Below are 22,985 nucleotides of genomic sequence, written 5' to 3'. Positions count from 1 at the left end.
TGATGAATTCCCAAAAGTTTATTTTTGCTCTTGTTTCCTTTGCCTTTGGAGACATATCTTGAAAGAAGTTGCTGTGGCTGATATCAAAGAGATTACTGCCTATGTTCTCCTGTAGGATTCTGATGGATTCCTGTCTCACGTTGAGGTCTTTTATCCATTTTGAGTTTATCTTTGTGCACGGTGTAAGAGAATGGTCGAGTTTCATTCTTCTACATATAGCTGTCCAGTTTTCCCAGCACCATTTATTGAAGAGACTGTCTTTTTTCCACTGTATATTTTTTCCTGTTTTGTCGAAGATTAATTGACCATAGAGTTGAGGGTCCATATCTGGGCTCTCTATTCTGTTCCACTGGTCTATGTGTCTGTATTTATGCCAGTACCATACTGTCTTGGTGATCACAGCTTTGTAATAAAGCTTGAAATCAGGTAACGTGATGCCGCCAGCTTTATTTTTGTTTTTCAACATTTCCTTAGCGATTCTTCTAAGCAGTACTTTAACTGTGTCCCAAAAGTTTTGGTTTGTTGTGTCTTCATTTTTGTTACCTGAAAATATTTTCTAATTTTCTTTTGTTTTCTTTCTTTTACCTATTGGTCATTTAGGAGTATGTTTAATTTTCACGTTTGTGAATTTCCAAAATACCTTTCTGGTATTAATTTCTTTCTTTTTTTTTATGTTTCTTTTTTCTTTCTGGTATTAATTTCTAATTTCACTCCATTGTGATTAAGAACAGACTTCATATAATTTAATCCTTTTTAATTATTAAGGCTTGCTTTATGACCCCCAAGATATGATCTTTCCTTGGGAATGTTCCATGAGCACCTGGGTGGCTCAGTGGCTTAAGCCTCTGCCTTCGGCTCAGGTCATGATCTCAGGGTCCTGGGATCTAGTCCTGCATCAGGCTCTCTGCTCAGCAGGGGAGCCTGCTTCCTCCTCCTCTCTCTCTGCCTGTCTCTCTGCCTACTTGTGATCTCTGTCTGTCAAATAAATAAATAAAAATAAAATCTTTTTAAAAAAGAGAAAAAAGAAAAGAGAATGTTCCATGTATACTTGAGAATAATGTGTATTCTGCTATTATTGGGTGGAGTATTTATATAGATGTTTGTTAGGTCTAGTTAGTGTATAGTCCAAGTTTTATATGGCCTTTTGGTCTTTTGACCTAGTTGTTTAGCCTTACTGAGAGCTGGGGGGTACCAGGCTGCCTCAGTTGGCAGACCATGTGACTCTTGATCTTTGGGGTATAAATTCAAACCCCACTTTGGGTATAGAGATTACTTAAAAATAAAATCATAAGAAAGAGTTGGATATCGAAGTCTCCAACTGTTATTGTTTCTGTCTTCATTTATGTCAGTTTTTGCCTCATGTATTTTGGGACTCTGTTGTTAGGGGCCTATGTTTGTAATTGCTGTATTATCCTGATGGATTGAAACTTTATCATTATGAAATGTCCCTTTTAATCTCTAATCACATTTTTTATATTAAAGTCTGTATTGTCTGATGTTAGTAGTGGTTGCTATTTGCATTAATATGTCTTTCTTCTTGTCCTTTACTTTCAACCTAGTTGTATCTTGGAACCTGAAGGATATCTCCTATGAACAATGTATTGTTGGAGCTTCCTTTTTTATTCAGTCAAACAACCTCTGCTTTTTTTTTTTTTTTTTTTTTTTAAGATTTTAGTTATTTCTTTGAGACCGAGAGAGAATAAGAGAGAGCATAAGATAGCAGGGTGAGAGGCAGAGGAAGACACAGACTTCCCCCTGAGCAGGGAGCCTGATGCAGAGCTCAATCCCAGGACCCTGGGGTCCTGACCTGAGCCAAAGGCAGATGCTTAACCGTTGACTGAGCCACAAGCACCCTGGGCTCTATGGTGGAAAAGTATAGTTGGTTCTCAAAAGCAGATGCACAGTATCTTTCTTATAAGAATGCCTATTGATAGTTTATGAATGAGTAAGGCACTGCGACATTACAAACTTACAATTTTACATTAATAAACAACAACTTTCTCTTTATATCTTGTAGGGCAGAGTCGGGTAGACTGTTTATCATGTCTGTTAAAAATCACAAAATTGTATATTCGACCTAATTCAGGTGCACATTAAAAACTTTATTAATCCTGTATTAACTTAGGGAGTACTGAATTAATAACTTCAAGAGTTTGAAGCTGTTTGAAATACTGCCTAAGAATTCATAAGAGCAGCCGAAGAAGTTCATCTTGTTTGGACTTTACTCGCAGACTCCATCAGTCAGCTCAGCAGACCTTTTATCTTCCATTCCTTTATCGAACAGTCATTTGACAATAGCATATCACAGTGTTTATTTCCAGCAGGCCAGACAAGGACCAGAATAGAGCTGGCCCACCATTTCCCGCTGAACACACTGACAAAGTATTCAGCAGCACGGCTCTAATCATCTAATAGGGTGTAAATAAGCTAATACCCAATATGTATGTGAGTAAATGATATGTGTGCTTATACATATAAAAGTACAAAATAAAGTTTTTAGATTTCCTTAGAATTCTTCTTATCTTTTATTTCATCTTCAAATAGATCACATTTGAAATAAAGGTCATTTATAAATGTATAAATAAAGGTCAATCTTCAACATTATAAAAGCGGATCTGGCAAGTGCTGTGTACTTTTTTAACCATTAGAACTCCGTTGGCCTCTCTTTCCAAGGTGGATGGGACGATTCTCTTCTTCTGAAAAGGGGTCCGAGCTTCTTACTCTCTAGCCTCCTTCTCATTTTTATTTATTTATTTTCATAATTTTCAGTCCATTCTAGCTTTTCTTAAAGTTTATGAAAAGGAAATATTATTGTATCTACCAAGTTGTAATTCTGCGTGTTCCACCACTGACTTATTAGGTGGGGGGTGGAAATGCTATATTTAGATTCGGTAGAAATTTTATATGGAGTTTGGGGCTGAAAAGAGGGAGTGAAGGTCTGGAATTTGAGAGCAAAAGGTGCTAGGTCCCACTTTCTGCATTATACACGGGTCAAGATTAATGGAACCAGGTAAGTTACTCTCCAGGTGACTGAGAACGGTGGGAAATTTAGAGATTGAAATAGATCTCTGAGCAGTCAATTAAGCCTTTGAATGATTGAGAAGATAAATAGTAGGACCAAATCCATTCTAACAACTGATTCCGTTATGTAAAACAAACCTACAGGATTTGAAATGCAACCAAGTCTGTTTTATATTAAGGCAAATATAAACCAACTTAATCTTAGACCTGCCTCCAGCCCCAGATTATGTTTGGTAAGAGCACAAAGAGCTGTACAGCATGAATGCACAAGGAATCAGTAGAGTGAGAAGGCTCCCTGCCAGGGCAGTTTGGCACAAGAACTCTAAGAGGAAGGGGAAATTTCTCCCTCGTTGAATCAACTTTGGCTCTCTGGAATAGAGAACATGGAGAGAGAGGGACCAAGGAAAGCCAACCCTATTCTACTTGTTGATACCCTAACAAGCTGTTGATTTTAAAAAGGGGATAAAGGGGCAAAGTGTGGGTAGCATTCTGTTCCTCTGAGTCAATCCTAATGAAGTGGGAGGTTCTTGAAGAAATTAATTTCCATTTAAATTCATGTGTGACCCTCTTCTAGAAACCTCCACTTCTTTTGGGATTTTTGTTGAGAATTTCAAATGATCCAACAATAATAAGGTCTTTTTTTGACATGTTCTATTTCTCTGTCTAAGTTTTGGGTTGAGTGCCTGATTTCAGCTATAGAAATTTTCTTAAAATTGGAATGACTGATTACTTTCCTCTCTGTTTACTAATTTAATATGGAGAAATAAAGCATGATTCTCATACTTCCAAAAGCAATCAGGCTTTTAATCCAGTGTACTGTACTCACAGGTTTCCTGTAGGAGTTGATGCCAAATTTCCTGGCAACGAAACGGTGGTTGATTCCAGGGCTTTTCTGACTTAAAGACACAGTGGTACTACTTAACAGAAAATAGAAACCTGCCTGTCCACTGCAGTTTCTGAGCTTAGCAAAAAGAGACAGAAGCAGTGAAATGGGTGTATTTTACCAGGGCATTACAGAACAAAGAAAAATAGTGTGCACTCCACTTGGACTCCATCCCCTCCACCCCCCGAACAAAAACCATTTGGAAAGAGCGACTTCGCTTTTTCTTCAGAAATGACTTTAATTCTCTTACTTTTGATTATCGGTGGGCAGATTTTCTGTTTCACATTTTATCCGCCCCAAACACTGCCACACAGTAGCATCGCACTGGTGGGGTAATGACCCAGAATTGAAGGAAGTCACTTAAATTCTTTATCCCTACTCCGTTGTAGGAGCTTATGTTTCTGTTCTCCTAGAGGCAAGGGGCTACAGTTCATAGCCTCTGAGCTTAATTCCTATATTTTCTCCTGATCATACTGATGCTCCCCAAGGCACTCTTTCTTAAGATACACCACGCTGTGGTTAACATTGAACTACACAACGCTGAACAGAATATTTTTTTCCTCGCTTTGTGATGTGATATTCTTGTAGCCCTGAAAGAAAGCCCTGAATTTAGCTTCCCTTCTACACTGAAAAAAAAAAAAACAAAAAAACAAAAAGAAACCATTTAATTTAGCGCCGTCTTTAGGCTGCAGCTTTCCCCTGCAACTGCTCTTGACTTCTAGTTAGGCTGGAATAATTTTAAATTATGTTTATAACTTGGGTCTAATTTTAATCGCTGTTTGTATTTTGTGTGATTGATATCCTTGAGTGTTTTCTGTACCTTTCTTTTCTGAATATGCCTGTTGCCAACTGTGGGTCTTGTGTCCCAAACACTTGATTTTTCTTTAAAAATCTGATTTTCTTTAAAAATCTGACCCTGGTCCTCCTTTGGAGCTTCACAGGCGTGGTTGTATTTTTGAGTGTAGATTTTTAGTATAAGGTAATGTTGCTGCCTTTTTAGATTGTTTCCCTGGAAAACTGACTAGTAGGGCCCTAGAGTCGTAGACTCATTCCCATTACTCCATTTTTCCTCCATTTTTAAGTTCTTTTCCTATTTTGAGGTTAAAGTCATTCTCTCCAGCTGAAAATTTTGCAATAATGTTATGTTCTTGAAATTTCCTACTTAAAAAAGTCCAGAGATCTTAGTGTTTTTTAAGAGTTTTTTTTTTAATTTATGTATATCATAATGACATCTTACTAAGAAAATGCTTTTGGATTAACTGTTGTGTTAATTATATTTGTATTTTTGTGCCCCATGCATTTCTAAAAATAATTTGAGGCAACTAACCTTAAAATCATTCATAATATGTCCACTAAAATTACTAAAATGGAAGAAATGGAAAAAGGAAGTGTAGGCAAGGATGTGGAACAAATAGAACTTTTTGAACATGCCGGTAAGAAAGTAAACTGCTACCACCACTTTGGAAAATTGTTTGGCAGTATTTACTAAGCTGAACATTGGTATACCCTATGAGCAGTAATTCGGCTCCTAGTTATACACCCAACAGACATGTATACAAAAGTTTACTAAAAGGCATGTGCTAGGATGTTCACATAGCCCTATGCATAGTAACCCTGAATTGTAAACTATGCAAAGGCTCATTATTTTTTTTTAAATTTTATTTATTTATTTGACAGAGATCACAAGTAGGCAGAGAGGCAGGCAGAGAGGTTGGGGGGGGAGCAGACTCCCCGCTGAGCAGAGAGCCCGATGCGGAGCTCGATCCCAGGACCCTGGGATCATGACCTGAGTCGAAGGCAGAGGCCTTAAACCACTGAGCCACCCAGGCGCCCCAAGGCTCATTGTTAAGGACTGAATTATATTCCCCCAAAATTCATAGGTGAAGTCCAAATCCCCAGTGAGACTGTATTTGAGGATAGAGCCTTTGGGTAGATAATAGTGAGTAAACAAAGCCAGACACATGTTAATAAGGGAAATGAGTTTATATTAAGCAGTATGTACCGTAATGCCCAACTTGAAAATGATTTAGGATACACTCTTAATGATTTGATCAATGTCAGTGCCAAATGACATTTTCCTGTATATGGAATAGTTGTCAACCAGCAGAGATCAGGACTATCAGATATGATATTTACGCTGTGTGTTTTAAAAACCTTTCATTTGAAAAATAAATTTTCTATATTAAATATTGGAGGTACTTAAATTTTAAAATAATCTTATCTTGCATTTATCTTGTGTTAACGTTTCCTTTAAATATTTAGTACTATCAAAAGTCTGTATCTTGTAGAGATTATTTTTATGTTATTGAAATAGATCACAATATACATAATATAGAAATATATGTCATAGTATATTGATTTGTAATAGTGATAAACCATGAATTTATTTTTATGCCTTTTTGTTTTCATAAAAAACTGCTGAAGCTTTTAGTATAACCCTGTAACGGAAAAGTGATTCACTGTTTATTAGTATTGTGATATACAGAATAACTTATGATTTCATGAATTTTCAAGATTAGTATCTTCCAGGACTTTGGAAACAATTGTGGGGATTCTTCTGGATTTCCCACCTGTGTGGTTACCCCCATCTGGCCTCTGGTTCTTCAAGCCAGGACTGCAGGTTTTCTGTTGGAGTTGGAGTTGCCCTGAGCAGTCCTGACTTGATTGTCTTCCGTCTGAAAGCTGTAAAATGGGTAATTCACCCCATGTTTTTTCCTTCTCTCAAGTGTCCACTCTCTTCAGTTCTGTTCATTGCCCAGTGCCTTCAGGTCACCTGTTTTTGTATTTTGTCTGGACGTAATAGCTGCCATAGGCAGGAGGACCATTGTGGGGGGTAGAGCTTATTAGGTCCTACTAGACCGAGAACACTTCTTCCTGTTCTGAGAGAGCCCAGCCTACCTAGTATCTTATGAAGAAGGCTGGATGGGAAGTAGCTTTTTCTGAGAATTCACCTGCCTAAAAATGTCTTTATTTTGCTTGTTTGATAGTTTGACCTGGCATGGTTAGTTTGACAATAACTTCCCTTTAGAAAATTTAGACACTTATTGTTCTCTTTGTGCTTCCATTATTACAGCTGCAAAGTTCTATGAGTATGGATACAAATCAGTTTCTTGACCTTTTTATATTTTACCTGTTATTCCTCTTGCAGGTTTTAGGATATTCTTTCTTTATTCCTGGTTTCTTAAGTTTCCTGCTAATATGCCTTGGAATGGAACCTTTTCACCCATTCTTTGTTGTGGGTGTCCACTGGACTCCTTCACTGTAGACATTCATGCTCTTCAGTTCTAGGAAACTTAGAAAAATTAATTTTAGAATGTAATTAATTAATTTAATTACTTAATCTTAGAATTTAATTTTTTCATTGCTGCTCCTTTTTTTTTTTTCCTCAATAGTATTTGGAGCTTCTCCTGGTTAGATATTGGACCTTCTGGATGTATTTTCTCATTCTTCTATTTTCCCTTCTGTTTTCTAGTTTTTGTTCTTTGTGTTCTATTTTCTGAAAGATTACCTCAACTTCTTCTTCTAATTCTTTTCCTGAATTTATTTAACAGTCATATTTAGAGCTCTCTCTTACGTACTAGTTGTTCTTTTAGTTTATCACATCCTTCTTTGTTTATGCACGTAATATCTTCTTCTCTTTAGGTGTATTAGAGTGTATTTGTCCTTGTTTCCTCCAAGATCCTCTTTTTCTATCTCCTTTCATCCTTATTTTATATCTTACGGGCTTTCCTTAAATTCCTAGAAACATTTGGTTGTCCATTCACAAGATTGAAGCATTAAAAAGCTGTTTAGAAGTTCCATGTGCATGGATAGGGTTTTGCTGATGGGTAGGCTTCACTGGAGGGTGGGAGATGGTGTGACAGGTCAGATTTTCCATTGAAGAGATCCCAGATGTCAGTATCTGCAAGTCTTTCTTTTGACTATTCAGTGTCCTCCAGAGTGTTTCCTTCAATCTTTCTACTTCCTACAGTAGAACTTTGGCTGGTAGGGTTCTGGGTACTGAAGAGGGAGGGACTGTTGGTTTCACTAATATGTAGGATTTCAGTATGGTGTCTCTCCCCTTTTCTTCATTGTTAAAACGGACCCAGATGATGAACTTAACAGTTTCAGCTGGAGTTGGGGAGGTGTTCAGGACTCTTGCTGTCCAGGTAAAGGGAGGGCATCAAAAGAACTGCCTTTGTCTTATTTTCCAGTGATCCCCCCATTTCCAGCCTGTCCCCCCTCATGTGTAACTTCAAGTATATCTAGCAGTGCTAAATCTTTGGAGGATTTTTAGTGAGAACTGACTTGCTTCATGTTGGCTTAGCACCCCACCTCCCACCTTCTGATTTCTCAATCTACCAAGGTTCTACTCATCCCATTAGAGACAACAATGCCAGATTCTTTTTTTTTTTTTTCCAGACTCCCCTAATCTTTCCAGGTGACTTGTATAGAGAACCCTTCCCTCCCATCACTTGTCTTTGGGGGAAGGTAAATCACCCTCTTCTCTCCTAAGGGGAGGGCACTTACGTCAATATACAGACCATCTAAACATAAAATCAACAAGGAAACAGTGGCTTCAAATGACACCCTGGATCAGATGAATCTAATAGATATATTCGGGACATTCCATCCTAAAACAGCAGATACGCATTCTTTTCAAGTGCTCGTGGAACATTCTCCAGAGTAGATCACATATTAGTTCACAAAACAAGCCTCAAAAATTTCAGAAAGGTTGAAGTCATACCATACATCTTTTCTGACCACGACACTATGGAACTAGAAGTCAACCTGAAGAAAAAGTCCTAAGGGAAAGAAGGGGAGAGAAAGGCTCTTATCACAGATACTAGACATAAAAAGATTCCTGATTCCTCTTCTCCTTTTATAAAGACAGTGTGGTGTGGTAAAGAGGAGGGGCTGGTGAAGGAGGAGGGGGTAGCATTTGGAATAGGGCTGGTTCTCTTCATGATTTAACCATGGGGGCAGGAGTCTGGATCCAGCCATTAGTGGCACACTGGTGGTTCTCTTTAGAAACTTGGGGCCACTAAGAATTTCTAGCCATCAACTTTGGACTTTAACTGCAGTTCCAGGACAAGAGGAAAGAGTCATACTCAAAAACTGCATAATGTTTCATTGTGTGAGTATATTCAAATGTACTTCTTAGTCCCCATTGTGGGACATTAGGGTTTTTTTTTTCCTCACTTTTTTGATGTTAGAAGTGTCACAGTGAACATCCTTGTCGTTGTTAACCATTGTTATTTCCATAGGTGAAATCCTTATGAGCAGAACAACTGGGTGATGTGGTATGCATGTTTTTAATGTTTTTGTTACATATTATTCGGTTGCCCTGAAATCTTGTACCAATTTTATACTCCTCCCAGTAGTATGTGAAGAGGGTCTATTTTCCCCTTAAGTACCCTTGGTCTAGATTTTCCTCATCTCTGCCAGTTTAGATAAAAGAATAGTATTGCATGATTTTACTTTGCATTTGTTATCACTAGTGAATGAATGGTTTTACATGATGGCTTCTGGGCCATCAAGCTATTTTTATTTTTATTTTTTTTTTCATCGAGCTATTTTTAAATACAGTTTTTCTTTTCAGAACCTTTGTCAGCTTTTCTGTTTGTGTTATTAAAATTGTATTAATTCTCAATACATTGATAATAAATGCCATACATGTTGCTACTGTTTGATATGCCTATATATTTTATTTATAATACTTTGTTGTACAGCAATTTAAAAATTTTCTATATTCAGATCTTAGATAAGTGAGGGCTTAATTCTCTGAGTCTCAGTTTTCTCTTCTGTAAAAATGGGATAATAGCAAATACTGCATGGGAAGGTGGGGTGATAATAGGTGAACTGTTGCATACGAGTTGCTTATATAATACAGCTTTTTGTTATTCCCTGTGTGACACAGGGAAATCGTTCAGAATCATCTACATTTTCAAGTAAAATTACAAAACATATTCAAAGATGTTTAAACCAGATACACACCTGGATAATGAGTAAAAATCTGAATCTTTTAAGTTAATATGGACAGGTAAATTTTAATTTCTCCTTTCACTTTCCTAATTCTCATCCTTAAGAAAAAAGTTCATGAGCTCTGATTGATGCATCCCCTTAAGTAGGGAAATCTGAGTAGAGTGTGAAAAGTCTAGTGTTTTCTTGTGAAGTATCGGTTAAGGGATTATGAATAAGTTCATTTCTTGTAAGAATTTCTTTCACAGCATCCTCATCTCTCATGTCAATACAGAGATATAGTTAATAAAATCAAGACACATACTAAGCCCTCCCACTTTTAAGACAATATGAAGCTGAGGTTTCTGCCCCTCAACTGGTCAATAGAACTTACTCCAGAGGTCAAGTACAGTTTGGCTTAGATGGATAACAGACTGTTCAGTTGTAAGTTACATGAACTACTTTTGCAAATATTTCTTTTTAGTCCATTTAACACCGGTAAAAAAATTTTATTTTGCATCTTGTAACTTCTAGGTAACTTTTTGTGATAATTTAATAGAATTTTATTTATTTATCTATTTCTTTTTGAGAAAGAGAGTGTGCACTGGTAGAGGGGTAGAGGAAGAGAGAAAGATAATCTTTTTTTTTTTTTTTTAAAGATTTTATTTTTTTATTTATTTGTCAGCGGGAGAGTACACAGGCAGGCAGAGTAGCAGACAGAGGCCGAGGGAGAAGCAGGCCTCCCGGCCATGCAGGGAGCCCAATGTGGGACTCGATCCCAGGACACTGGGATCATGACCTGAGCCGAAGGCAGCGGCTTAAGTGACTGAGCCACCCAGGCATCCCAAGAAAGAGAATGTTAAGCAGACTCCATGCTCAGTGTAGAGCTCCACATGGGGCTCAAACTCATCATCCTGAGATCATGACCTGAGCCAAAACCCAGTCAGATGCTAGATCGACTGAGCCACCCAGAGGCTCCATTTAGAATTTTTACTATAGTAAAATAATTAGGCCATTTCACATATAAGTGAAATCATATATAGTAATTACATAGATGAGGTAGAAGGTGTGGCCTGACTGAAGTCTTGTGAGCCACATTTTAATTTTATAGTATATTAGAGCACACTGTAAAGGGGAAATCACCATTGAGGATGTTTGTAAGCTTTTGTTTGTTCACCAAATATGCTTTTAGAAATATAACTGTGTTCTGTCTTGGTTATTTTTCAGAATGCATTTCTCCCCCTCTGTTGGGTAACATGCCTATCCGAAGGAGAAGTTAACTTTCTGAAAGCCAGCAGATAACCTGGGTGGCTGGCTTTGCTCCTTCTGTTTTATATCCCTTAAAAATTTTAGTACCTTTGGGGATAAAAAATATATGCTTATTAAAAAAAATAAAAAAATATTTAAAAAAGTTTTTTTGGTACCTTTGGTTCTCCAATAGTCATGTGTGTTTACACCAGCATTACAAGGTGGAGACAATTTCAAATAAATTCCCAAGAATAATCTTGATGAAGCCACGTAAACATACATGTGCTTGGTATGGGCCCTGACATTTACATTGGCTTGTGTGATTTCTTTGTACCTTTAAAATTGTTTTTTGTCTAGGGTGCCTGGGTGGCTCAGTGGGTTAAGCCTCTGCCTTCGGCTCAGGTCATGATCTCAGGGTCCTGGGATAGAGCCCTAAGTTGGGCTCTGCTCAGCAGGGAGCCTGCTCCCCCACCCCGCCTGTCTCTCTGCCTACTTGTGATCTCTGTCTGTCAAATAAATAAATAAAATCTTTTTAAAAAATTGTTTTTTGTCTCTATGATCACTTTCTGTAGTGTCATTTTATTATTGTAATACTACCCTATTCAAATGTCATACAAGCTCATACAAGTCAAATAGCATTTCTCCTGCAAAGTTAACCATTGCAGATGATGTTTTTAAGATTCTTTGAGGTGGAATGGTTATCACTTGGAAGGTGACAATTCCAAACCCTTCATAGTGACCATGTGCTGTCCTGCATTTTAAATGCATTTGCTGTACAACATTTGAAGAATTAGGTGCTTGTGTGTTAAATGCATGCCACCTGGTAATTATCTCAAGGGAGAAATGAGTCTGGTTTTGTTTGAACTTAAAGAAAAAATGATTTGTCATGTTAGTTTTCAAAAAAACTTCATTAAGGTGAATGTCCAGAATTGAGTTTATTAGCTTCCACCCCTAGATATGAGTGATTTGTATATCAAAATTAAGCATATTGGCAGGTCATCATTTTTAAGTTTGTATGTAGAGTTGAAGTAAACTTACATTTACATTTGAAGTTCTTTTTTAACAGAATTTATTTCTTCTGCCAGTTATTTTATTTTATTGACAGTTAATTTACAAACCCCTCTTGAAAAAAAAGTGATAGGAAGAAAGGGCATAGTGTTATCACATTTGTATTTGTGGGTTCCCTAAACCATATGGTGATTTGTAATTAGAATACAAAGGATTCTTTGATGAGGCTAACTTCGTAGGAGCTGCAGTGGTAGGCATTGCAGAAGGAGAGAGTTTTCCTGAATTTCTGACAAGGACACTTTGGAAAGAAACTGTGTGGTCTATAATTGTCCCTGTACTCCAAGTCTGATAAAGTTATTGATGTGCAGATCAACTCGGTATTTCGAAGCTGGTAATTTAATTCTGGATGTTTGATCCTCTCAGTCAGTGGCTTGACTTGATTTTTTTTTTTTTTTAAGCAGCTTCAATATTTAATTTCACATGTACCCTCTCAGTAGAGATTTCAAAGGATACTTTGCTGGATGCTTGACTGCCTTGTCTATTTGCTCTTGTTTTGCATGCAAGAGAGAGCCAGAAGCCTTTCTTCTCATTGTGTACACATAGTATTAATGGATTTACTCTGCCTGTATCGTCTCATTACTGGAAACAGCCAGAAGCACAGAAGTCTTTCAGTGTATGCAAATAAGGCCGAATCATCTACCTGAGAGTTAATATTCTCTGCTTTTAAGTGTATTCTAAATCTAATGTTTGTATTTAGAGCATAACATCCTGTTCTCTTTTTTTATGGGCAAAAAGCTAAGCAGGCTCAGGCAGCTGTTTGATGTTGGCTTCAAGTGTTATTAATTTCATATTCTATTATTCTTTTCACTGTAGCACAAGTGAAGCTGATGTGGAGGCTGTCATGGATAAGTTGTTTGATGAGCTGGCTCAGAAACAAAATGATTGTACGTAAGTTAATTTCTCTTGAAAGAGAATACATTTAGAACACAATGCCCAATCTCCACTGACCAATTAATAAGTTCCATTGCTGTATATGGGTTGATGCCACGCTCAAGTGGCAGTCATTGTATCAGCATTTTGTCTAATTTATGTGTTGAATCATGTGCTATTATTCATCAAGCTATGCATTTCCTATCTGTAAGAGATGAATTTTATAGTAATTATCCAGACAAGATTGAGTCTTTGTTCATGTTCCCATAGTAACTAGACCAAGGATTCTAAAAGTGCAAGGCAGAGAGCTGCGGCTGAATAAAGCCTGTGGAACTGTTGCCGACTGCACATTTGAAGAGCTGTGTGAGAGAGTAAGTATCCAGACACGTCCAGACTCATTGGCCTTTTCACATGTTAAAATACTTCATATTTTCCTCTCTGCCTGTTTCACATTTTAAAAGACTGTTCACAGACTCGGAACTCATTTAACAGTCTCATGAAGGGAAATACTCGTCCGTATATGTCATGTGCCTTTTATGGGCCTTGGCTCGAAATTTGCACTTAGAAGGATGCTAAGCAAAACTGGAAATACAGAGAGGACTGTCAACTGTTGCTGGAAGCAGAACAGAAACCAGTTTGAGGGATGTTTTGTGAAAGTCACACAGAAGAGAATTAAGTTTTTTTGAACTGGGGGGAGGTTAGTATGTGGGACAAGGAAAACGAAGTAATACTACCATGATCCAAGAAAGTACGACGTGAGAGAATTTCTAGCCCTCGTACTCATTGCCCACCTGTGATTGCCATTTCTGATCTATTTGGGCGACAAAGTGAATTTCTGTAACCGTGACCTCTGTATTATATAATAATATACTCAACAGAGGAAAAAAATATATATAACGTGTACATTCATATAAATGAGAAAGACCTTGTTGCAAATTCAGTATTGATATGAATTCTGTCTTTTTTTTTTTTTTAAGATTTTATTTATTTATTTCACAGACCTAGATCACAAGTAGGCAGAGAGGCAGGCAGAGAGAAAGGGGGAAGCAGGCTCCCTGCTGAGCAGAGAGCCTGATGAGCGGCTCGATCCCAGGACCCTGGGATCATGACCTGAGCTGAAGGCAGAGGCTTTAACCCACTGGGAGCCACCCAGGTGCCCTGAATTCTGTCTTCTAAAAGCTCTGGGATTCTCGTTACTCAGTGGATATTCAACATATTTATTGACTGTAAATCTTGAGACAAACAAACCCAAATTAAACATAACTTTTAGCGTAATTTCTTAATTGTCCTGTAAGTGGTCTCTGATTTATCTCAGGTTTTAAGATGACTAAAAAAGAATCGTTTTCAGTGAGAGGGAAGAGAAAGTCTTTATTTATAACTGCCAGCCATTTTGTGAGTACTTTTCTCAAAAGCTAATGACTTATTAGAACTAGTTTAGATTTGTAATCTTTAAACCAGAGAGATGAATCCAGTCTGCAGTTGTTATTAGAGAAATAAAGCACTTCGATCGATAAGGTTTAAGATCAACTAAGATCCTCTGACAGGGCAAAAATGTCACCCCTGGTAGTAGGGAAAGGCATCCTAGGTAATATGGACCCTTCTTCGCATTTCCGTGGGGTCAGTTTCGTCAAGGTCCCAGTACCCTATCATCTGTATTCGAAATTCTGCTAAGGCTTCCACTTAGCTTTTACTTACTTTGCTTGAGAAATAAACTTGAGAAAAATCTTATGTATTGAAAAGATGAAGCTCCTCTTTCTTCCATGGAAGGGGACCTCATGAGGAAAGGGGAAGGATAGACCTGTTGTGTCTTGGGCAAAGATGGTCTCTTGGAGCAGACACTGAGTATTTTTATTTTTTATGTGTTTATTATTTCAGGAGACACTTAACTGTTAGGAAAAGACCACTACTCAGGGGCCCAGATCTTCATAGTCTACTCTGGGGAGGTGGTGGGGAAGAAGATTGTTGCAGAGAATTCTTTTTCCTTTATTTACAAAGTTTCAGAACAATTAAATAAATTCAGGCAAAAGGTTGCTAGTGTATATTTTAAATCAAATTATGGTATAGGTCAATCAAAAGATTTTTATTCTACCCTTTTTATATAATTCTCGGGGCCCATGTGAAGCAGGCTGGGTCCAGATATGTGTGTTGAAATTTTTCATTTAAAGACTTATGTCCTGAATTCCTTCTCACGCCATTCTAACTGCATCCTGCAAATTGGCATTGCAAGGCAGCTAAAAGACTAGAGTTTGTAGGGAGGATTCAAGGCTGGTTGAACAGGTGGACAAGATAACTCTCAAGATGTCTTTCAACACCAAGGTTATGAATGTTTAACTTAAGGGTTGATGAGGACTGTGAGGATGAAAAGAGAGGACAGTAAGATTTAGGAATAATTTTTGACATTGGATTCACATCCTCCCTGTAAGGATCTGACCCATTGTCTACTAAACTCTTCTTCATTTCGCTTCTGCCATACCTGTCCCCTATGCTTTAGCCAGACCCACTGCCTTACTTGGACATGGTGTTGCCCAAGCTCAGCGTATTTGGGAAACTGGCACACACAGATCGGCAATGCTGCAGACGTGGTTTTGCTGCTGGGAAGGTGAAGAGCCAGGGAGATTCCTGGGCTGCCTCAGTTCTGGTGATTAATGCCCTTATTCCCTGATGCTAATCACCACTGTTGGCATCCAGACACCATCAGCCTTGACTCTTGGCCAAATAGTAGAGATAAAAGCTATTCATCCTTTAGTATTGACTGAGAGTGTACCAAGCACGGGACACAAACCAGAAGTAGTTCCCAACTGGTGGTTTCATTTGGAATACATGAAAAGAAATAAAGCATAAAATAGAGATGGAGAAGCAAAATGTTTTTTTAACAATTCCCCATGAGATACTGTTAGATACAGTTATGTCTAACACATATGAACTATTTTGATATAGTCAATATTAATGGAAGAAAATTAAGGCCAAACCAAAACATATATCTGATGGATCTCTATTCCTTGAATACTAATAACCGAAGAAGAAAAAAACTAATAAACAAGAAGTTGACAGTGAACATGTGTATACCCATGCATATGCATCAACTGATACATTTCTCTGCTTAGACTTTTTACAAACACACCTGGCTACCTGTCATTATTTTTAAGACACAAATAACAAACTACTCTTGCAAATAGTTACTTGTGAGCACAGTTATCAGTTGAGGAAACAATTTTCTGCAGGTGTAAAAATTACAATTTTCAATAAGGAAAATTTAGGTATAGTCAGTTTACTCATTAAGCCTTTAGAATTCGGTTTTGGCTCACTTTCTTTGAACAGTGTTCTTTCATTTTTGGTCTACAAAAGCTTAACCCTAAAGCAAGTGGTTCTCAAACTGTTTGGTTTCAGAACCCCTTCACACTCTTAAAAATTATTGAGGAACCCAAAGAGCTTTTGTTTATGTAGGTTATCGCTCTTAATATTTACTCTATGTATTAGAAATTAAAGCTGAGAAAATTTTTAAGTATTTATAATCGATTTAAAATAACAATGATAAAACCCATTCTATTCATCCTATCAAATTAGCATAAATATCACTTTTGAGAAAAGTATTTTCCAAAGTGAAAATGATTCATTAAGAAGAGTGACATTAGGGGCACCTGGGTGCCCCAGTGGGTTAAACCTCTGCCTTTGCTCAGGTCATGATCCCAGGGTCCTGGGATCGAGCCCCGGCATCGGGCTCTCCAGGGAGCCCGCTTCCCTTCTTCTCTCTCTGCCTCCCTCTCTGCCTACTTGTGATCTCTGTCAAATAAATAAATAAAATTGAAAAAAAAAAAAGAAGAGTGACATTATATTTTTTGTAAAGCTCTTTAACATCTGGCTTAATAGAAGATAGGGACATCCTCCTTTCTGCTTCTGCATTCAATCTATTATGATATGTTATGTTGATTGAAGTATAGAAGAAAATCTGGTCTCATAAAGGTGTGTAGTTGGAAATGGGAAAAATATTTTGATAGCCTTATCAGATAATTGTGGGTGCTCTTTTTTTATGCTACATGAAAATTCAATAAGAACTTCCAAGGAGCGCAGTATGAGAAGGGGGGGGAAGATAAACTTTCTGTTAGAGAAACCTGATAAACACCATATCAAACAAGTGTGATCAACATTCATATCAACAGCAATGACTCATGTTGGTAGCTATGCCCTTTATATGATGTGAGGAAAATAGCATTTGACCTCTGTGGTCTGTCTCCCACTACCCATAATTCCAGTCTAATCATGAGAAAGGCATCAGATTCTAGCTGAGGGACATTCTTTTGTAGAATAACTGGCCAGTACTCTCCAAAACTGTCAGGATCTTCAAAAATAAGGAAAGTTATGAGAAACTGTCACAGCAGAGGGGAGCCTAAGAGCCATGATGACTAAAAGGTAATATGGTATCTTTAATGGGATCCTAAAACAGAAAAAGGACCTTAGATTAAAAGTAAGGAGCTATGGTGAGTGCTGAGAAGTGTGTAAACCTGGCGATTCACAGACCTGTACCCCTGGGGCTAATAATAAATTATATGTTTATTAAAAAATTTTTTAAAAAAGTAAGGAAATCTGAACCAAATAGGGACTTCAGCTAATAGTATATATCAATATTGGTTATTAATTGTAACAAATATGCCATGCTAACATAAGGTGTTAATAATAGGGGAAATTGGATTTGGAAGTGTATGAAAACTCTGTACTATCTTTTAAATTTTTCTGTAAACCTGAAAATATCCTTAAAAAGTCTTATTTAAATTAAAAAAAAATTTGACAAGAAGTAGATTTTAAACTCTTACAGTGTAGAATCTGAGACAGTATCAGTGTATTTTTGACATACTATTATTAAAATCCATTAATCCTTCTTTTTTAAAAAATATTTTATTTATTGGGGCACCTGGGTGGCTCAGTGGGTTAAAGCATCTGCCTTCGGCTCGGGTCATGATCTCAGGATCAGGTTATGATCCTCAGGATTGGGCTCTCTGCTAAACAGGGAGCCTGCTTTCCCCTCTCTCTCTCTCTGCCTGCCTCTCTGACTATTTGTGATCTCTGTCAAATAAATAAATGAAATCTTTGAAAAAAAAAGATTTTATTTATTTATTTGAGTAAGAGAGCGCAACCAGGGAGAGAAGCAGAGGGAGAGGGAGAAGCAGACTCCCTGCTGAGCAGGGATCCTGATGTGGGGCTCTGTCTCAGGACCCTGGGATCATAACCTAAGCCAAAGGCAGATACTTAACTGACTGAGCCACCCAGGTGCCCTTCCATTAACTTTAACATCTGGCTTAATAGAGGATAGGGATATCCTCCTATCTAACTTTACTTCTCTTTTAAAGATTTTTTATTTATTTGAGAGAGAGTGTGTGTGAGCAGGGGAAGGAGCAAAGGGGGATGGGGTAGTGGACTCCCCAACTGAGCAGGGAGCCTGACTCATTACTCGATCCCAAGAGCCCAAGATCATGACCTGAGCCAAAAGCAGACATTTAACTGACTGGGCCACCCAGGCACCCCTCCTTCTTGAGCTTTAAATGGATCTTAATGCAGTGGTTATTAGAAAATATTGGTTGACTGAATTATATAGATCTTCTACATGTTGCCACATTTAATCCTATAATATCAAAGCATTAGATTCCTTAATATCACCATCAGTCTCATCAGAAAAAAAATGGAAGGCTGTCCAGTTCATGATGGCAGCAGCCAAGTTTTCCAAAATTCTAATTTTCCCTTACTTGCTCAAATCTTATCACTGGCAATGAATTACTTTTAGTTGTTTTCCTTGAAGTGGAAGTCTTACTTGGTTCATTTTCAAGAAACTATCTGTGGAACATTGTAGGAAAATGTCTGCCCAGTCTGAAAAACCGTAGTTTACCTGTAACTTAGTCTTTCAAATAAAAAGGATGCTCCATGATAAAAGTGGCTAGTTCAGCTAGCAACTCAAAACAACCACACAAATGCTTTTCCTCAAGACAACCATTATATTTGGTGTATAGCAGAAGTACTTTATGTGTACTTCCTTCACCACAAAGAATAATAAAAAGATGTGTTCTCAAGGGTTGAGATTTAACAAAATCCTTCTTACTGGTTCTCTAAGGATGTTTTTAAGTAGAACTGGATTTATTATTATTTTTTTAACTGGACAACAGAGAATACAAATAGTTTGGGGCCACTGCTTTGATTCATGCTTAAGTGTCAGCAGTTTTACCCACCATTGTTTTTGCACCATTACTGCAAACTATTTACCTTTTCACCAGAGTGGAAAAGGTAAATAGTATCCTAGTATTATTATAGCATGTTTTGACCTCAGGGACCCCTGAAAGGGTCTCAGGGACCCCCAGAGATCTAAAAACTGTATTTTAGATACTTAAATAACAGTATCTGTGAGTTCTTTATTGCCCTCTACTTGAGCCAAGCAACCATGTCAAGGAAATCTGAAAGCCTAAGGCTTAAGGTCACTAGCCTGGAGGTATAAGGCCTTCCCAGCTTTCAGGAGGACACAGGGGTCAGTAACACAGTACTGGATAGCATGGTTATGCCAGGCCACATGAGTTGGACAGTTCTGTCCTAAGGGTCTCAGCACAGAGGGAGCTCTCACACTGGAGGATGTCTGCTCCCCAGCCAGCTTCAGGCATGGAACTCACAAAGTATCTGATTGTATTTCATGATTGAACCAGAACTGAAGATTTGATATAACTTGTCCAGAACATTTTCAGATAGAGTGTAATGATGAAGAGCACACAGTCTGATTTCCGGACTACCAAGGAGTTCAAGCCCCAGTTCTGCCACTTGATAACCATATGATCTTGTGAAAGTAACTTAACATGTCAGTACCTCAATTTCTCCACCTATAAAATGGGCACAATGATAGTGGCTATGTATTATAGATATTAAATGAGTTAATATGTATAAAGTGCCTAGAATAATGCTTGATACATTGCAGTGTGTGCTTTATTATTATGCAGGTACTATGGACTCTCCTAATTGGGTCTGCTTTTCTGGGCATGACAGTACTGAATTGTAGACTTGCAGAGAAAGAGAATCCCGGAGATACCAAGAAGCTAGATGTTAACCTTGGAGCAGGGAAGGAGAGAGGTATGCGAAGATGGGAATGATCTGGGCTTTTCTAGTTTTACATAATGGCATACATCAATGGCTTACAGTCAAACTCTTTTATCTATGATGGCACTAATAGACAAATTTCTACCTAATATATAAAACTGTAAATATATTATTTTTTCCTGGAAGGGGCCATGGCTCAAAAATAATCTTTACAGACCATCAACACATTCACTCTTTGCCAATTCACTCCTTCTTTCATGGTGGTGTCAGGTGTGGTGGTTGGATGAGCCTCAGTCTTTAGGAGCCTTCCAGAAAACTCTGACATCTAAAGCTGAGACTGTCCTGCTTTGTTCACTGGGGGTTAGAAATGGTTTTTTTCTTTACTGAATTTTTATAAAGATTTTTAAGATTTCGTTTATTTATTTGAGAGAGGGGAGAGGGGTAGAGGGAGAAGCAGACTTCCTGCTGAGCAGGGAGCGCAATGTGGGACTCAATCCCAGGACCCTGAGATCGCCACTCAAGCTGAAGGCAGATGCTTAACCAATTGACCCACCCAGATACCCTGAATGGTTTTTGTTTACTGAACTATTAAGTCTGACTCAGAAGGTCATTATAATTAAGAATTTTAAGGGGTACCTGGGTGGCTCAGTCGTTAAGTATCTGCCTTTGGCTTAGGTCATGGTTCCAGGGTCCTGGGATTGAGCCCCGCATCAGGCTCCCTGCTCGGCGGGAAGCCTGCTTCTCCCTCTCCACTCCCCGTGTTTGTGTTCCCTCTCTTGCTGTCTTTCTCTCTCTGTGTCAAATAAAATCTTTATTAAAAATTGTTTTAGGTTATATCTAAAACTGAATGATTTCAAGAGTCTTCTTCATGCAAGTATTCAGTATCTGAATTGCCACAGTTATAACGTTGAAGAGAAATGCAAAATTATCGGGGCACTTGGGTGGCTTAGTCGGTTAAGTGTCTGACTCTTGATTTTGGCTCAGGTCATGCTCTCAGGGTCCTAAGATCAAGCCCCACATCAGGCTCTCTGCACTAGGGGTGGAGCCTGCTTAAGATTCTCTCTCCCTCTTCCTCTGCCCTTCCTCCCCCTATGCACACACGCACGCTCTCTCTCTAAAAAAAGGAAAAACCTGCAAAATTATCATAACAAGAAAATAGTCCCAAATGAACTGACCACTTAAAAATGTAGCCCTTCCTCAGACATCTCTCATCGCTTAATACTAGTACCTAGCCCCACTGATCATGTCAAAGTCTTTTGCCAGTCATTCAGTACTTGTCGGAGGTAGTAAACATCCCATCATAACAATATAGTTAAAAGTAAACCTATCCATGCAAAGCCACTGATAAATGAAGACTGGCCAACCTGATGAAGGAAAAAAAAAAAAAATGAAGAATAATGACACCCTAAAAGCTTTAAAAGAAAATAATTGAAATATTTATTAATTAAAAGAGGATTTTGATAAACCCGATAAAATCCTTAAATATTTTTGTAAAAATATTTTTCTGTGTAGTTGAACAACCAAATTGTGAAATGTAGGATGTACTATTTTATCATCCTATAATTTAGTCAAGAAAGTTTTGCTGAAAATGAATAGTAGTAGTTCATTATTTATTCTAGGAATTTAGTTCATTGTTACTATTACCCATATTTTTGTTAAATAAGCTAAAACAACATTTTTATGTGTCATTTGCATTTTTCAAGATAAAGCAAGATTTGGAGGTTGAACTGAAGGATCAATTTTTACTAATTGTAGGTGGTGATTTATATCTTCCAGGGAAATAACTATATATTGGGTTATAAGTGGTTTTTTTTTTTTGTTTTGTTTTGTTTTTTGTATTTTGCTGGTTTAAAGGGAGAAACAAAAAAGACCTTTATAGAAATGCCCATAAAAGAAGTCTGGATTAGAAATTTGGAAACTATAGCTACTTGGGATGTGACCATTTCTATGATGTAAAGGTAGGGAGTGGGGGGAGAAGCATCAAAAGGAATGAAGAAAAACTGGCTTGAGAGAACACCTTCCTACTTTCTTCACATGACAAGTTTTCTCTTACAGGGCCCATTGTGAGGCCGAGTGGTCTTGCTTACCTTCTGTTCCCAAACTAGGGCAAGAACAACTCCTTTGGTGATGCAGTGGATGGCTGCAGATTTGAAACTCTGCAAGCCTTTGCCGGCTGAGACCCAGCACCCTGCTGAGGGAGAAAGCTGGCTTTCATTTTCTATGAAAATGTGTCTGGTCCCTGTAATGGGGAGAAAGCCCCTAGGGATTCCCAGAGTGTCTCGAGGGACCAATGAATGTGCTGAGAACTGTGCAACTTCCACATGTTTCTCTGTCTTAGGAGTAGAATTATTTTGAGGATCAGATTTAATAGTAGACACAACTCCTCATGTTCCCTTTATGATCACTTCTGTAAGAAAGTATGACAAGCGAATATTTAATATTTGCTTTGGGATTTGAGAGGAATGTGTCATTTACCTGCACAATGATTAAGAAGTATGAATTAAAATTTTAACAATTGAAGTGGTCATTAGCTTTTAAAAATTAGAACTTGTTTTTTACTTTAAACTGATCTGGCTTGGATTTAATAATAAATATATCACAACCCTAAACTATAGAATCTGATTCCCAAAGTACCAAGGAGGTCAAGCCCTGACCACGCTATGTGATCTTAGGAGAGTAACTCAACATCTCAGGGCCTCAATTTCTCCCCCTCCTAAATGAGGATAATAAGAGGAATAGTTCTAGGAACAAAAGATCTATACAGTGAAAACACTGGTAAAGTGTTGAGGAAATACAGATCAACCAATTAATAGGACTGTAAAACACTTTATAGGTACTTTAAATGTACTTGTTTGATTATTTTTGAAGTTTTAACACTGATGGCTTTTCTAAT

General features: G+C 37.8%; 1 protein-coding gene across 2 annotated transcripts in view; it reads left to right on the top strand.

Moving 5' to 3' along the window:
• The window catches only part of AFG1L (AFG1 like ATPase), a 226,118-nt gene that overhangs the window by 177,275 nt on the left and 25,858 nt on the right, over nt 1-22,985 (top strand). For both annotated transcript variants that reach the window (XM_044244541.1, XM_044244548.1), the window contains 2 exons: nt 12,974-13,044; nt 13,301-13,401. In XM_044244541.1, coding sequence (XP_044100476.1) covers nt 12,974-13,044; nt 13,301-13,401 — 172 coding nt within the window. The remainder of the gene's footprint in view (nt 1-12,973; nt 13,045-13,300; nt 13,402-22,985) is intronic.

The sequence above is a fragment of the Neovison vison genome, chromosome 1 (assembly GCF_020171115.1).
Source record: "Neovison vison isolate M4711 chromosome 1, ASM_NN_V1, whole genome shotgun sequence".
NCBI lineage: Eukaryota > Metazoa > Chordata > Mammalia > Carnivora > Mustelidae > Neogale > Neogale vison.
The sequence above is the reverse complement of the archived record's forward strand: the minus strand, read 5'-3'. Positions and strand labels throughout refer to the sequence as shown.